General features: G+C 41.0%; 1 protein-coding gene across 1 annotated transcript in view; it reads right to left on the bottom strand.

Annotated features, from left to right (window-relative positions):
• LOC134542373 (neuroplastin) overlaps positions 1-15,570 on the bottom strand; it is a 63,864-nt gene that overhangs the window by 35,527 nt on the left and 12,767 nt on the right. The window contains exon 3 of the mRNA XM_063386555.1: positions 11,998-12,168. Within this exon, the coding sequence (XP_063242625.1) occupies positions 11,998-12,168 (171 nt within the window). The remainder of the gene's footprint in view (positions 1-11,997; positions 12,169-15,570) is intronic.

Here is a 15,570-nt window from a genome sequence, read left to right as displayed (position 1 = left end):
CGAACAGAAAAATGCAGTAAAATTCAGAAAGAAGGACACCCATCGGGCAAGAAACTGACGAAAAACAAATCAAAAATTTTTTTATCGAATAATTTTCACGCAATTCCCAACTTCAAGCGACAACGCAGACACGAAACGGCCATTTTGGGTGCGAGAAGGGATTAGGGTCAGACAGGACGGTGCGACGAGGCGAGCGGACAAAGGATCTCCCCCCCCCCCCCCCTTTCCACCGATAGTCTCGCTGGAACAAGCGACAAGGCGAGCGACGTCACGAGCCAGTACCCCCCTCTCCTCAGAGGCTGTTTTCTCCGTCCGATTTGTGCGGTGTACCCAGCGCCCTCCATTCTGCTTTGTGCGACGTTCGCAAAATCCCTACCACCAGGCAATGGATCAGCGCGCGCACCTGAGTTTGCGCATTCCTTCTTGTGCGACTGTCCAGGCACCCAAACCGCGGATCAGCCTAGCGCACATGCGACACATCAGCCAAGACAGCTGTTCACATTGCCTCGACCAACAACATGACAATGTTTTCACAAACACCTCAGGAAATATGCGCACATTGTAGACAACCCCGGACAATTGACCTGTTGACCGGGTCACTGCCATTTCTGAGTACCTGCCAGTGCCCGCCACCGAACAACACATCACAACAAACAACACGACCAAGTCACAAGCAATGGGACGTGGACTGGGACCAGATATGGAAAGAAAAAATACAAACAGAAATCACAATGCAACTGCATCAACTCCAACAACGCCCATGACCGAAACCAAACCGAACCCATACTTCAGGAGCATATCACACCAACTAACGGGACAACCATGCGGACACGAAATCGTGACGATACCACCCGCCGCACGAACAGAGCCGACACGGGCCACAAACCACGTGGCTAGACTACCGTAATTCAGCGGAGCGCCGCACGAGGATCCACGAGCATTTATATCCACCAATGCGAAACGCGGTTCATGTGGAGCGGAACACAAATAGACGAATGGCCTGAGAGAACCAGCGAACAATTGCGAGGGAATGCTCTAGCATGGTGGTGCCTATGGGTGCGCTTTGAGATGAAGTGGCCAGAATTCACCGACGCCTTTAACCAACATTTCAACGCCTGGTCAACCATGGTGCAATGCACTTCACAGTTTTACAGCAACACCCAGCGCGAAGGAGAGCCTGTCGAAAATATTGTAGAGCACAAACTGCAATTGTTTCGACACATATCGCCATTTGTGGAACCCACTCAGGCACCACCAACCATCACACTGCTGTTGAGGGATGAACTTCAACCCTTCATGCGCATAGGCAATGTGACCACGGTTGAGGAGTAAGTACAGATGGCGGTAGCGACAGAGATGAATTTCCAAAGAACATGGTGGAGAAACCCGCAGAATGCCAAATGAGAGCAGAACAGTCCACCTAACCATCGATGCCTACTAGCGATCCAAGCAGCACCGCCCCAACAACAACACCGAGGTCAGGCCCTCGAAGGCCGAGGACTGCCACGAGTCGCAGAGCCGATACGAGTGGATACCAGCCTAGCCTACCGGCCGCCACAGTGCCGACGAGGCTGCCTGATAGGCACCATCCACTGGCACAGTGTTTGCCCATGGGAGATGAACAACCGAAGAACAACACCACCCACCTATCGACCAACAACAACGCCACACGACACTCAGCCGAAGGGAAACGGGCAAGGGGGGAACTGAGACAGAGTCCACCATCAACAACACTGATGAACAGACAAACCACCAACACGACAACGGTCACCACGCACACGATCATCAGGTGCGCAAGCCACGACACAGATAATCACGACCAACACCAATGGCCGCCACGACAACCCATACACCGCCCCCCAGGCGCAGAACCAACCACACAACTCACAACGACAAACACCGACGGCCGCGACGTCAATCTATGCACCAACAATGGGCGCGACGACAACACAGAAACTCACTGTGATAGACATTGACGGCCACGACGCCTACCAGTGCAGAGTCGACCGGCACGACAACAGGGAAATAACTCACCACGACGAACACTGAAGGTCATCACACCAACCCACACATGGTCAACAGGCACAGCAACAGCACAGCAGCTCACCACGACAAGCACCAATGGTCACAACACCAACCCACGCACAGCCAACAGGCACGACAACAGTGGGACAACTCACCACGACAATCATCGACTGCCACAGCGCATATCCATGCACCATCGACAGGCACGACAGTAGCGATACCACTTACCATAACGACCCTGGGACTGATTCTGCTCGCTTGTGAACTTCTCATTGTTGAGCAAAGATAGAGTTCTAGTCCAAGCCAGAATTTTTTTTATTTTTTGTAATTTTTTTTATATTATATTTTTAAAATTTTTTGGGTAATTTTATGTTATCAAAGAAAATGTGTGGCGGTTTTCTCCGTGTGCTCCCGATTATTCATGTCAATATTATGATGGTTTTCTCCGTGTGCTCCTGATTATTCTTGTCAATATTATGATGGTTTTCTATGTGTGCTCCTGATTATTCCTGTGGTTTCTTCAAGTGCTTCTGTCTATTCTGATAAACTGCTCTCTGCATGAAGGATTTATTTTACCTAATGAGTCATGACATTTTATTTGGAGATAAATTTAATTCGAGAATTTCTGCTTCTAAATCAACACTTGCAATATTTTTATCAGGTGGAATTCTAAAAAAAATATATATCATTACTCAGTCAAATAATGATATGCTCTGAGAAATCTGTGAAACACTGACTGGAAGAACAAACTTCCTTCTCCTTGGAGTCTAGCGAAGTCATCCTTCTATTGCGATCGTTAATGAGCATCCCGCATAAAAGAAATAAATAATATTTACCTGTAAGTAACATGTGGTGTCATCTGTTGTCTATAATCGACACTACTTTAAACAGGTTATTTTGCATGAGATAAATTTACTCTCACCACTGAATGGTGCTATTTTAGTCAGTCATGTAGTTTCGTAGCCACGCGATCTTTTAGCCAAGCAGTCTCGTAACCATGTGATCTGGAAGCTTTGTAGTCCTATAGCCTCGCGATAATGTAACCTTGAAGACTCGTAATCGCGTAGTCTCGTAACCTCATGGCAAGTAGTTTCGTAGTTATGATGCATTGGAGCCTCGTAAACTTGAAGCTATGTAAGCAAGTAGCCTTGTAATCGTATAACATAATGCTGTTGGAGCAGTTGGAGCAAAAGAGAAAATTCTGTCGAAGACAGATGCAGCAATTGGAGCCTTGTAGACGTGTAGCTTCGTAGTCAAGTACTCATGCAGACTACTTGTAGTCCTGTATCCTCGCAGTCACGTAAACTTGTGTTCTAGAAGCTTCGTAGCTCTGTAGCCTCGCAGTCTCGTAAACTTGAAGATTCGTAGTCACGTAGTCTCGTAACCTCATGGCTCGTAGTCGCGTAGTCATGATGACTTGGGACCTCGTAGAATTGTAGCTACGTAGCCAAGTAGCCTCGTAGACTTGTAGCTACGTAAACAAGTAGTCATGTAATCTTATAACATAATGCTGCTGGAGTAGTTGGAGCTTTATACACTCGAAGGTAGTTGGTGGAGTCTTGTAGACTAGTAGAATTGAAGCTTTGTATCGAAGTGGTCTTGTAGCCATGTCGCCTTGCAGTCATATGGAGCCGAGTAGACTTGTATCCTTGTAGATTCATAGACACGTAGTTTCGTAGCCACGCTGTCTTTTAGCCATGCAGTCTCGCAGCCATGTAAAACTCGTAACCAGCTAGATCCTTTTAGACTCGTAGCCTTGTGGCCTCATAGTCTCTTATACTCATAGCATTCTAGCTAAATATCATTGGCGCTGTTAAAACAAAAGGCTGTTGGAGCAATTGGAGCCTTTTGGAGCATTTGGAGCTGTTGGAGCATTTGGAGCCTTTCTGGAGCGGTTGGAGCATTTGGAGCGGTTGGAGCATTTGGAGCCTTTTGGAACATTTGGAGCATTTTGGAGCGGTTAAAGCATTTGGAGCTGTTGGAGCATTTGGAGCCGAGAAGACTTGATCCTTGTAGCTTCATAGACGTATAGTTTCGTAGCCACGCGGTCTTTTAGCCATGCAGTCTCGCAGCCATGTATAACTCGTAACAAGCTAGATCCTTTTAGACTCGTAACCTTGTAGACTCATAGTCTTTTAGACTCGTAGCATTCTAGCCAAATATCATTGGAGCTGTTGAAACAAAAGGCAGTTGGAGCTAATGACTGTAGGAGCCAATGACTTTTGGAGCCAAAAGACTGTTGGAGTAAACGACTGATGGAGCCAATGAATATTGGAGCCTTTGCAAATTGTAGCCAATGACTTATGGAACTACAAACTGATAGATTCATAGACTGATGGAGACATTATAAACCTAACTTAACATTGACGATCGCATCCTACCGAGTTGAATGTACGTGAGATTGAACCTCCTTTTCGTTAAATGAGCTTTCCTTTTGTAGAATGTGCTTCCTTTTTATTGATGGTGCGTCCAAATTGAGCTGCCTTTTCGTTGATGGTGCTTCCAAATGTGCTGCCTTTTCGTTGATGGTGCTTCCTTTTTGTTGATTGCGCGTAGTACAAAATGTAGTGACTGAATATTTAGTTCAAAACATATTGGTGTTACTAAAATATTTTTCAAGGTCACTTGGTCCTTTAGTATGTATAAAAATGTCACGATGGTCTAACTGAATATAATTAGCTAACATCGAAGAAGGTCATGCGGTCCGGGAATGGCTAGCCTATACGTCTGATATTGTTTATGAGCCGGTCTCATGGTCCGGAGACACTTGGTCTATATGTATGGATGGCTTTGTACATGAACAGCTTATAGGTTATTCAGATTATTGAAAAATTAGACTTACATGTTAAGCTAATCGACACTGTATTTAATTCGTTGGTCAGGTACATTGACGTGAGTTGTTTTTCGTAGAGTGATTGATTAATAAACTCCGCGAAAGGTAATGGAAAACAGAATCTATTTTTTTTAAACATATAGTTACCATTGTCACTGTTCAAGAATCGAACCAAGGACAGGAACTGATCTAATCAATTTGTAAATTAATAATTGATTTTTTCGGTGAATTTTGGGATTCTTCTCGCATTTTTATCTAAATAATTACATGATTTCAAGATGGCGCCCAAATTTCAAGATGGCGGGCACCTCAGTAATAATAAATGATTACTGCAATATAGCAGGTTAGAATAAAACTAGCATGATGGTAAGACGAGTACACACACAAGATGGTGTCCTCCAGCAGATGAAAACAAGATGGTGGCAATGACCACTAGAAGGCGGTAGCTCCTGGTAGCATGTACTGAACATAAAATGTCGGATCCATGATGGTCGTCGAGGTCAAAGTCAAAGATCAAGGTCAAGGTCAAATTTCAAGGTCAAGGTCAAATTTCAAGGTCAAGGTCAAATTTCAAGGTCAAGTTAAAATTTCAAGGTCAAGGTCAAAGTTCAATGCCAACAGTTGAGGACAAAGGTATGGTGACCAGAAAATTATACTAACATGTTATCAGCACACTCTATCAAACGAAAACAAGATGGTGGTCTCCAGCGGATGAAGACAAGATGGCGGACATGTCGTCATACCAGCTGACGGTATATAAGCTTTGATATTGGTGGTGGTAGGTCAGTCTGTAGGTGGCTTCTGTGGAGGAAGGATCTGTTGTTTTTTTTTTGCTCTTAGCAGTTTCTAACCAAGGACAGGAATCGAATTAATCAATCAGTATTCTAATAAGTAAATTTTTTGATGAATTTTGGAATTTTTCTCGAATCTCTAGCATTAAAATTACGGATTTTCAAGATGGCGGTCGTCACGAAAAGTGAAACAGTGTTTTTTAAGATTTTTACTATTTAATTCGATTGATTAATTTTTTTAATGCTTTTTAAATTTTTTTACCGATTTTCTAACATAAAAATTATGGATTTTCAAGATGGCGGACATGACGTCATACTACCTGATGATATATATGCTATGAAACAAGTGGTGGGAGTCAGTCTGCCTGCAGCCACAGTGAGGGAAGGATTGGTCGCCACTTTTATTTTTTTGCCCTCACCAGGTTCGAACCAAGGACTCCAAGCTCCGTGCTGTAAATGTTTGGTTTTTTTAAATATTTTTATTACAATTTTATTAATTGAATTTTTTTTATGAATTTTAACTTTTTTTCCATTAAAATCGAATAATAAATAAAGATTTTAAAGATGGCGGGCGTAACGGAAATTGCAATTGTGACGTCATAATCCAAGATGGCGGTCATGGTATCCTTATTCCTAGAAATGGCTAATCGGAGGCTGTAGACATGGATGCTTAAGCTGTTTTTAGGAATTTCTAGTCGCTGGGATTTTTAAGGACTAAAAACGGGAAATTTTACCTTGAAAGGGAATTTTCCCCTCGAAACGGGAATTTTTGAGTCATTTTGAGTCATTTTTGAGGAATTTTGAGAAATTTTTGAGTTCAAGATGGTCGCCGTAACGTCAAAGATGGCGGTCGACACCACTAACCACACACCACAGCCAGAAGCCGTGTCCTAGGGGCCCCATTTACATACTACTTACAAGAAATTGTATGTTTAAGCATTTATTTTGGAAGAATGTATAATTTAAAGTGTATGATAACATTTAAAAGGAACGTGCAGAAACAAATATTTTAAATGTTAATCAAAACAATGCTACAAAAAGGAATGTGTTTTCATGTTACAGAGACTTCTGTACTCTATGCATTTGATCTCTTTTGACTAAAAATATATTTATTTTATTTAGCGTTGTTTTTTTGGAACGATGAATTTTATAGCTACAGAAGATTGAAAACATTGTGAAGCTGACAACCAGCCACGACGCTATATCTTATTTTACACCCGCATGGGGCTGCCTCCAGGCTTCACATGCAACCAAACTTAATTTAACTGGGACTTTGCAGCGAGCTGCGTTGCGTCTATGTGAGGCATGGGTCTACGGAGCCTATGGCTCTACATCGCCTAGTTTGTCGATCGCACCGCATAGTCAAACAAATATTCTTAGTATTTCATATGTTAATACTCAGTGAACTTTTTGTATTTGTTAGTGCCACACTTGCCACGTCACTCCATGTACTTAACGTCCAGCATCGTCCACCAGGTCTTTGGCCAGTATTCCAAGATACAATAATAAGGGTTTAGGTGTTGAATATGAAACACATGTACCCTAACCATATCCCTAGTGCACGATAGGACACCACCAGTCTCTAATTTTTAGGCAACAGATTTTGATGTCCTATCCGTTGATGTTCTGTAGCCCAAATACCGCGCATGTGCAGAGTTCACTTTTTCGTTGATTTCGTCCAGATGGCTGAACCACATCTGGCATTATTAACTCGTATATAGTAATTTTTATAATCATCGGTGGACATACCAATCATGTTATTATATCGAAACTATCCTGGAATGCATTTTGTACACTTTAATAGTCATAACAACAAATAATCGCAACTTTAAAAGTACTTAAGGAAATTAAAATTACACAATTTATTTCGCGTCACAGTGCTCCTGTATTTAGGACTTTTAACGCAACAAATGTATCGATAGCTGTCAAACATCTACTAGAATTCATTTAAATTAGTTTCTTTTCACGTGCAGAGAACAGTTAATTAAAACTGTTGCTTTCTCGTTACCTAATGAGGATTGGGTTTAGACACATTCTGGAACACGGCCTGGGGTTTGGTAACTTATTTTTTTTTTGATTCACAGAACTTTATTTAGGAAAAGTGCGCTAGTTTTCTCTGTATGCTCCTGATTATTCCTGCCAATATTTGGATATTTTTCTCCTGTGCTCCTGATTATTCCTGCCAATATTTTGTTGGTTTCTCCAAGTTATTCTGATCATTCCTGGCGATGCTTCTTTTGGTTTTCTGTGTGCCCCTGGTTATTCCTGGCAATGCTTCTGCTAGTTTTCTCCTGGTTATTCCTGGTGAGACTTCTGCTGAGGTTCTCCGAGTACTTCTGGTTATTTCTGAGAAATCAATCTCTGCGTGATTTTTTTTTTTACTTAACAAGGCATGCAATTTTATTCAGAGTTACATTTAATTAGTGAAATTATGTTACTAAATCAGCACTTAAAATAATTTTATCAAGTGGAATTCAAACAGAAAATCATTACTCAGTCAAATAATATGCCTTAAGACGGCCGAGAATCACTATCATGCTAGATGAACTTCCTTCTCCTTGGTGTCTAGCGAAGCCCTCCATTTCTTGCGTTCGTGAGTGAGCAGCCACCTTCCACATGAAAGAGTGACTGCCTGTACAACACAGCATATGGCGCCAACTGTTGCAAGAATTGGGACTACTTACAACAAGTTTTTGCATGAGATAAATTAACTCTCGCTGCTAAATGGAGCTGTTATAGCCAGTTGGAGCCTCGTAGACTCGTAAGACTCTAACCCTGTAGCCTTATAGCCTTGTATCGAGTCCTGTAGCCTCGAAGTCTTGTAACATCGTAGCCTCGTATTCTCTTAGCTAGTTGGAGCCTCGTAGATTTGTTATCTCATAGTCCTGTTGCCTCGTAGTTTTGTAGTACTATAGCCGTGAAGTCTCGTAGCCTCGTAGTCTTGTAGCTTCTTATCAAGTCGCCTTGTAGCCAAATTATGCTGGAGCAGTTAGGCTTTAGACAACTGGAGCCAAATAATTTTGGAGCCGATTACTTTTGGAGTCAATGACATTTGGAAACAAAGACTGTTTGAGCCAAAGACTTTTGGAGCCAATGACTTTTGGAGCCAAATGACTTTTGAGCCAAAGACAGTTGGAGTCAAAGTCAGTTGCAGGCATTGTAGCCTATCGTAAATTGACGATCGTATCCAACTGAGTTGAATGTTCGTGAAAATGTACGTCCTTTTAGTTAAATGTACGTAGTCAAACCTGTATTATCGTATCCTACTGATGAGATCGTATCCCTGTGGCGAGACCGTATACCTGTGACGAGATCGTATCCCTGCGATGAGATCGTATCCCTGCCATGAGATCGATTTCTGTGACCAGATCGTATCCCTGTGCCATATTCCTGTGACGAGATCTTTTCCGTTCGCCGTATCTCTCCGATGGGATCGTACCCCTGCGACGAGGTCGTATCCCTGTGGCGAGATCGTATCCCTGCGATGATATCGTATTCCTGCAATGATATCGTATCCCTGTGCCGAATCCCTCCGATGAGATCGCATCCCTACATTGTTTTCCTGCGACGAGATCGTATACCTGCTACGAGATAGTATCTCTGCGTCGTATCCCTCCGATGAAATTGTATCCCTGCGACGAGATCGTATCCCTGCGATGAGATAGTATCTCTGCGTCGTATCCCTCCGATGAAATTGTATCCCTGCGACGAGATCGTATCCCTGCGATGAGATCGTATCCTACTGAGTTGAATTTTCGTAGAATTCGAACCGAGGACTGCATTTCGTTAGAACGTTTTTTATTAAAATTTAATTAATTAATTTTTAGAAATTTTAAAAACTTCCTCAAATTTATACTAATTAAAATACTGATTTTCAATATGGCGGCCGCAATGAAAAGTGAAACGATGACGTCATACACGCCCAAGATGGTGGCCGTAACGAAACGTGCAACGTTATAGAATCTAAGATTGCGGATGTGTCGTAAGCAATGATTTTTTTCTCATTTTAATTAAATTGCAATTAAGGTTTTTAAATTTTTTATTAAAATTACTTTTTTACTCTTGCCGGGAATCTAACCAAGGAACAAAATCTATTAAGGAACTAAATATTTAAAGTAAGCAGTTTTTTTAAAATAATTTTGGAATTTTTTCGAAACTTTATGGTCAAAAATTTAAGAATTTTAAGTTGACTTTAAATGTCAAGGTCATAACCTATAATGAGACTTTTATGGAAAATTGCTCCTCTCAATGGATAATTGCCCCTCTCGATGGAAAATTGCCCCTCTCGATGGAAAATTGCCCCTCTCTGTGGAAATTTGGCCCCTCTGAACTTTTTGAGGGGAAAACAATGGGAAATATTCCCCTCTAAACGGGAATTTATTCCTCGAAATAAGGAATTTATTGGGAATATTGAGGAATTTTGAGTCATTTTTGAGGAATTTTTTGAGGTCAAAGTCATCCAAGATGGCCGCCGTGACGTCAGGACGGTGGTCAATGACTTCACCTCACACCTAGCACCGGCACCAGTAGCAGAACATACTAATACTATATATTTCTGATGCGATTTCCTTTTCTTTCTTCAAATATAAATAACTGCACTACATTTGGCGTTATTTTGGTCCATTTATTTGCGTAAGTATAGCAAAAATGGAAAAGAAGCCAAATAAATAAAATTTTCCACATGGGGACATCGAACCCGCGACCTCCAATTACATTTAAATAGATTTTTATTTTCAAATATCTTTCACTTTACATAGTTTTAAATGGTGGACATGGACACTCCAGCACTCAGCGCTCTTTTGTCAAATTATTTATAAATTATATACATCCTTAATTTGCACAGAAAAACAGTTATTTTTAACAAATGGCAAAATTAAAAAAAAAACTTTCGTTTTACCCTTGCATTACGAAGCCGAACCCTTGCCACTGACCACGTACTGTTTGGAAATCACGCAAAGCAAAAAAAATAATTATGTACTGACCAATCTGCGAAAAAAATATATATATATATTATTTCCTAAGCGCTTAGCCATCTGGAACTTCAACTTGCCTCACTTGTATTGCTCGTGAAGCCCTACATGTACTGTGAATCCGGACGAAATCGGCGGTGACGAGTAGCCGACCTCCTCTTGTAAGTATATATTAGCGGAAAAATAAAAGAATGCACGTAAAAATAAAAAGAAACTCTTATTATGAAAGTTTAATTTTTTTCCTTGCAACAGTTTTACGATCTACCTATCCTATATCACCGGCGTAGAACTAAAATAACTTATCGTTTGTAACCCATTTGTCAGGCAGTTCAAATTTATCATTTGACAATGATTGTGTACGCATTTCGCAAAAAAAAAAAAAAAAAAAAAAAAAAAAACTGCTTTGCTAAAAGTGTTCAGACAAGACAAATTTTTTTATTTACTTCGTTGTACTTGCTTGACAGCACCGCAATAAAATTGATTACAACATGGTGTTTATAAAATATCAAGCGGAAAAAGGGTGGCTTTCCTCAGAGATAGATCTAGTTGGGAGACACTGTGGAAGCGCCCCTAAAACTTCCAAAACCAAAGAAGGGTTAAAGTGGCACTGAACGAAATTACTGCTGAAGTTAATTTTTGGTCTATTTATTTATTTTAATTACTTATCAAAGACGGATGTATAACTTTTTAATAACCTAATCTGGATCTAATAACTAGACTAAGTTTGTCGTGTCCTGCATTTGGCCTCGGCCCCCTTGTGCGAGTGCTGCATGCTCATCCCTGAAACGAACATGGCTGCCCCAGACACCGCAGGGTAATTTTACCTCATATCTATGCCCAAGCTAGTTATCCTGTAAGATGGTGATGCACCCGGCGCCAATAGATGGGGCGTGTTGATGTGGTGCTTTCTTTTCTCTCTCTCTTCCCCCCCCCCCCTTCCACAAGTCACTCCAGCACCGGACGCTGTTGTCGGGACACGTCAAGTTATTAGTATACATATATTATATCAATTAAGCTCAATATCAGAAAATGTTCCTGAGGAAGCTTCCCTTGGGCCGGAGGTATTATTGGTTAAGGGTCATAGGCCTTGATCCTTCGCGGAGGGGGGGGGGGGGGGATTTACGGGAGCCGGCTTGCGCTCGCGCGAAACTGTGAAATGGGAATGATAAACGTAATCCCTCCCCCAGGGAATCCTACAGATTTTCGTCCATGGCTAAGGGGTATTCCAGACCCCCGGTTCCTCCTCCTCCAATCACTCCTACCCCTCTCTCCGCCAAGAAAATCCTATGTATCCGCCCCTGACCACCCCCTATTTTATTTCTGCAGGGGGATGACATTGTGGATGCGTGCAAGCACAACAGAAGCATTCAGTACGTACCACTGACGTCACGGTTCATGGGCACGATCGCAGGCATTGGTGGCGGTATCACCAGCGTGCAGACATTGTTTTCATTGGTGTAGCCGACATCGCAGGAGCACACTGATGACGTACAGACTGCGTGCTTCGTGTTTTGGCATTCCTCTGACGACTCGCAAGGCTCATTCAAATCTGGAGAACATAAACATATTATGAACCGATTATTATTTTGTTTTCTAAATAATAGATGAAAATAATAAAAAAATATTTTAACTATCGTAAATGTATAAAATGCTATTGCCCCAACAAATAATTAAACACTCGAAACCTAGATTCACCATGCACCTTAATAACTAAATACCGTAATGACTTCATAAATACGTGACAAAATAACCATACAGATTAAGATAAGAGAAAACATAATATATGTACATTGTGTTTATGAGTAAGAAGCATAAGGCATAAAGCTTCAAGTTACTTTAAAGACGAGAGTTACTTTTCTTGTTCGCTCAATATTACTAAAAAATATTTTAAATCTCAAAAATGTATCCATTTCCTTTCGCTTTTTTTCCCCATTAGCTTCTATCATTTACCACAGAGAAAGATTATTTCAAAAAAAGAAATTTTAAAAATAGCCCATTTAACTGTTTTGTATTTAATATTGATTCAATGTTGGCGAATGATAATACTGTAATAATACATTCATTAGACACTTGGTACGCCATATAATTTTTAATTCTCTGCATTAATGACGGAACATTTCTAGAATTAAACTCTCCCGCAATGTCGTCGTCGCACTTACGTCGTGTCAATAAAACACACCCATATGCGACGGTGGTTTACTTGAAGACCTTGGAACCTCACTCACCCCCTTGTACTCGTGGGAGGTGTCAGGATTATGGCAGAACCTAGGTGCATGTACGCCTAGTCGTGGTGGGGATTAGCCATGCAGGGAGAGGGTCGCATGCATCGTGCGCTCTGTTCGAGGATTGGCCAGCCATGACAGCGATCGAAGCCATGAATAACTCCCCTGTCTTAGATCTAAATTAAAGCTATGTTAGGTCGGACCCAGGTAAAAACCTGCATAGACACAGGTAAAACCCTGGGCACAGCCATGCGAGATACCATTACACTGTTTAAAATGCCAACTTTAAATTTACGAATTATTCTCAGGAATCTTCTTAAATTTACGGCTACCTCCATAAATTTATAGGTAGGCACTGTGCTCACTCATTTGAACATGAATCTAGGTACAAGAATATTGTTGATATAGGTACTAACGAAATATTAAAAACAAAGTAACGTCTACTACAGAAACACGACTCTTCCTGCGACCTATGTGATTACTTTGTATACTACGAAACACAAAACTTGGAACAAAGATTCGGTTACCTGAAATCACGAGGAACTCCTAGTTTATTCTAAGTCCATCATTTGTTGAAAAGTCCGTAAATTTACTTTAATTTCTAACAGTGTATCGTGGGAGAATGCATGAGATAGAGGATGGTCTGGATGAAGAGTTAGTCGGGGCAGAAAAGAGTCTACAGTCTATACCGTGCGAGGGTTGCTTGGACGCTAGTTCCAGGGGTGCGCGTCATTTGACCTAAAAGTCATATCTCCTAAACGTCACTTGACCTAAAATTTTAAAATAATCCTTCAGTCATTTGACCTAAAAGTCATTTGACCTAAAAGTCATTTGCCCCAAAAGTCATATCTCCTAAACGTCACTTGACCTAAAAGTCACTTGGCCTAAAAGTCAGTTGCCCTAAAAGTCATTTGACCTAAAAGTCATTTGCCCTAAAAGTCATATCTCCTAAACGTCACTTGACCTAAAAGTCACTTGGCCTAAAAGTCATTCGACCTAACAGGCATTCAGCCGAAAATCATTTTAGGTCGAATGACTTTTAGGGCAAGTGGAGTGTACTCAGTTCCAGTTCTGGGTTTGTAAAGGCCCTGCCACGCTGTCAAATTTTAGCTTCCAGCATCTTCTAATAGGTATGTTGTTACAAATAAATTTGGGGGTTATGACGTCACCGAAAACGTCACTAGCCAGCCATGTTTGTTTGACAAGTTGGATTACTTGAGTTCCCATAAAATATTTTACATATACGACAGTTCTAAAATATGTCGGATGTTGGATGCAATCCCGATCAAAAGCGTGCCTAGCGAAAACGGAAATGACATTCGTTTCTGTGAAAACGATTCTTTAGAATGACGAAGAACACATTAGCAATTAAAGAGGTTATAAAAGCGAAGTAATTAAAATAATGTTAATAGGGATGTCGTAGGCCAAAAATAATTATGTATAAAAAATGAATAATATTTCTACAACTTAAAAAATCACTGAAAATTTATGTAAATGTGAATTCAATTTATACATATTAAATTTTTTTTAAAAAGCACAAATACAAAATAGTTTAAAAATTCCATCCAGCATTGTGAAGCATTATATTATTTTCAAATCGACGTTAAAATTGGAAATTTTGAGATAGCTCCAACCAAAAAATAAACTTTGATAGTGTGACGATTTAAAATAGATTTGATGCTATCTATCCTAATTTATTTTATGGAGAAAATTGGAATCCATTTTCCGTCCAATAGGTACTACCTCTCCAACTGTATTGTCAAATACGCTATGTCCATAAAAAAATGTCCCAGTTATAAAATTTAATAACATCAACTGTAAGCGTTGTAGAGTATTGGTTTGAGGTCACAATTTTACATAAGTGCATGCGCGAGTATTGTTTTGCTGTTTTCTCGCTTGCAGCGCGAAAGAATGTCTTTTCCCCCAATTAGTAGAGAGTAAACCTTTGAACTTTATTTGGCAAACCTGTTGGAGCCCCTCCCCATTGGAATCTCTTTATACGATAGTGGTTGAACATCGAAATACCTGATACTTGGATTGGTCGTAAAGTTCGATTGCTAGCCTCCACGTTCACCTGACATAATTCCATGCGATTTTATTTTTATTTTGGGGCTTTATGATTTGTCAGAGATTAGACACAGAATTGAAGAGGCTATTGCTTCCATTACTCCGGACGAGTTAATCAAACAGTAGGACGAATTGGACTTAAGGCCGTATAACTAAATAATATTGTTGTACACAGTCTACAATTTGAAACTGACATTCCTTTATGGCAGGGGCGCAACAACTAAATTTCCAAGGGGGGGGGGGGGGCGGGCAATATACCTTTTTATAAAGAATCATCGATCCCCCTATTGAAGCGGGGGATCCCTCCCCCGGGAAAATTTGTATTTCAAGGTGGAAAATGGTGCTATTTAAGCAGTTTTATTATCTAAAAATTGATTACACAGCACTTTCTTTGCCCCCGTTTGCACCCACTTCAAGGTTTCAGAAGGGGGGGGGGGGGAATACCCTTGGCCCCCCCCCCCCCTGTTGTTGCCAGGGCCGGTGCAAGGTAAATTGGCGCCCTAAGCGAAAAACCTTAATTCCCCCCCCCCCCCCCCCCCCCGGCCGGACACCCCCAAAAAAAATATCCTTGCCTCAAAATACATCACGTAAGCCTAATATTTTGTCAACAACCAAATGTAAGCAGGCTTGTGTTTTTTTTAAAACTTTTTTTACTTATTACA

The sequence above is a fragment of the Bacillus rossius genome (assembly GCF_032445375.1).
Source record: "Bacillus rossius redtenbacheri isolate Brsri chromosome 4 unlocalized genomic scaffold, Brsri_v3 Brsri_v3_scf4_2, whole genome shotgun sequence".
Lineage (NCBI taxonomy): Eukaryota > Metazoa > Arthropoda > Insecta > Phasmatodea > Bacillidae > Bacillus > Bacillus rossius.
The sequence above is the reverse complement of the archived record's forward strand: the minus strand, read 5'-3'. Positions and strand labels throughout refer to the sequence as shown.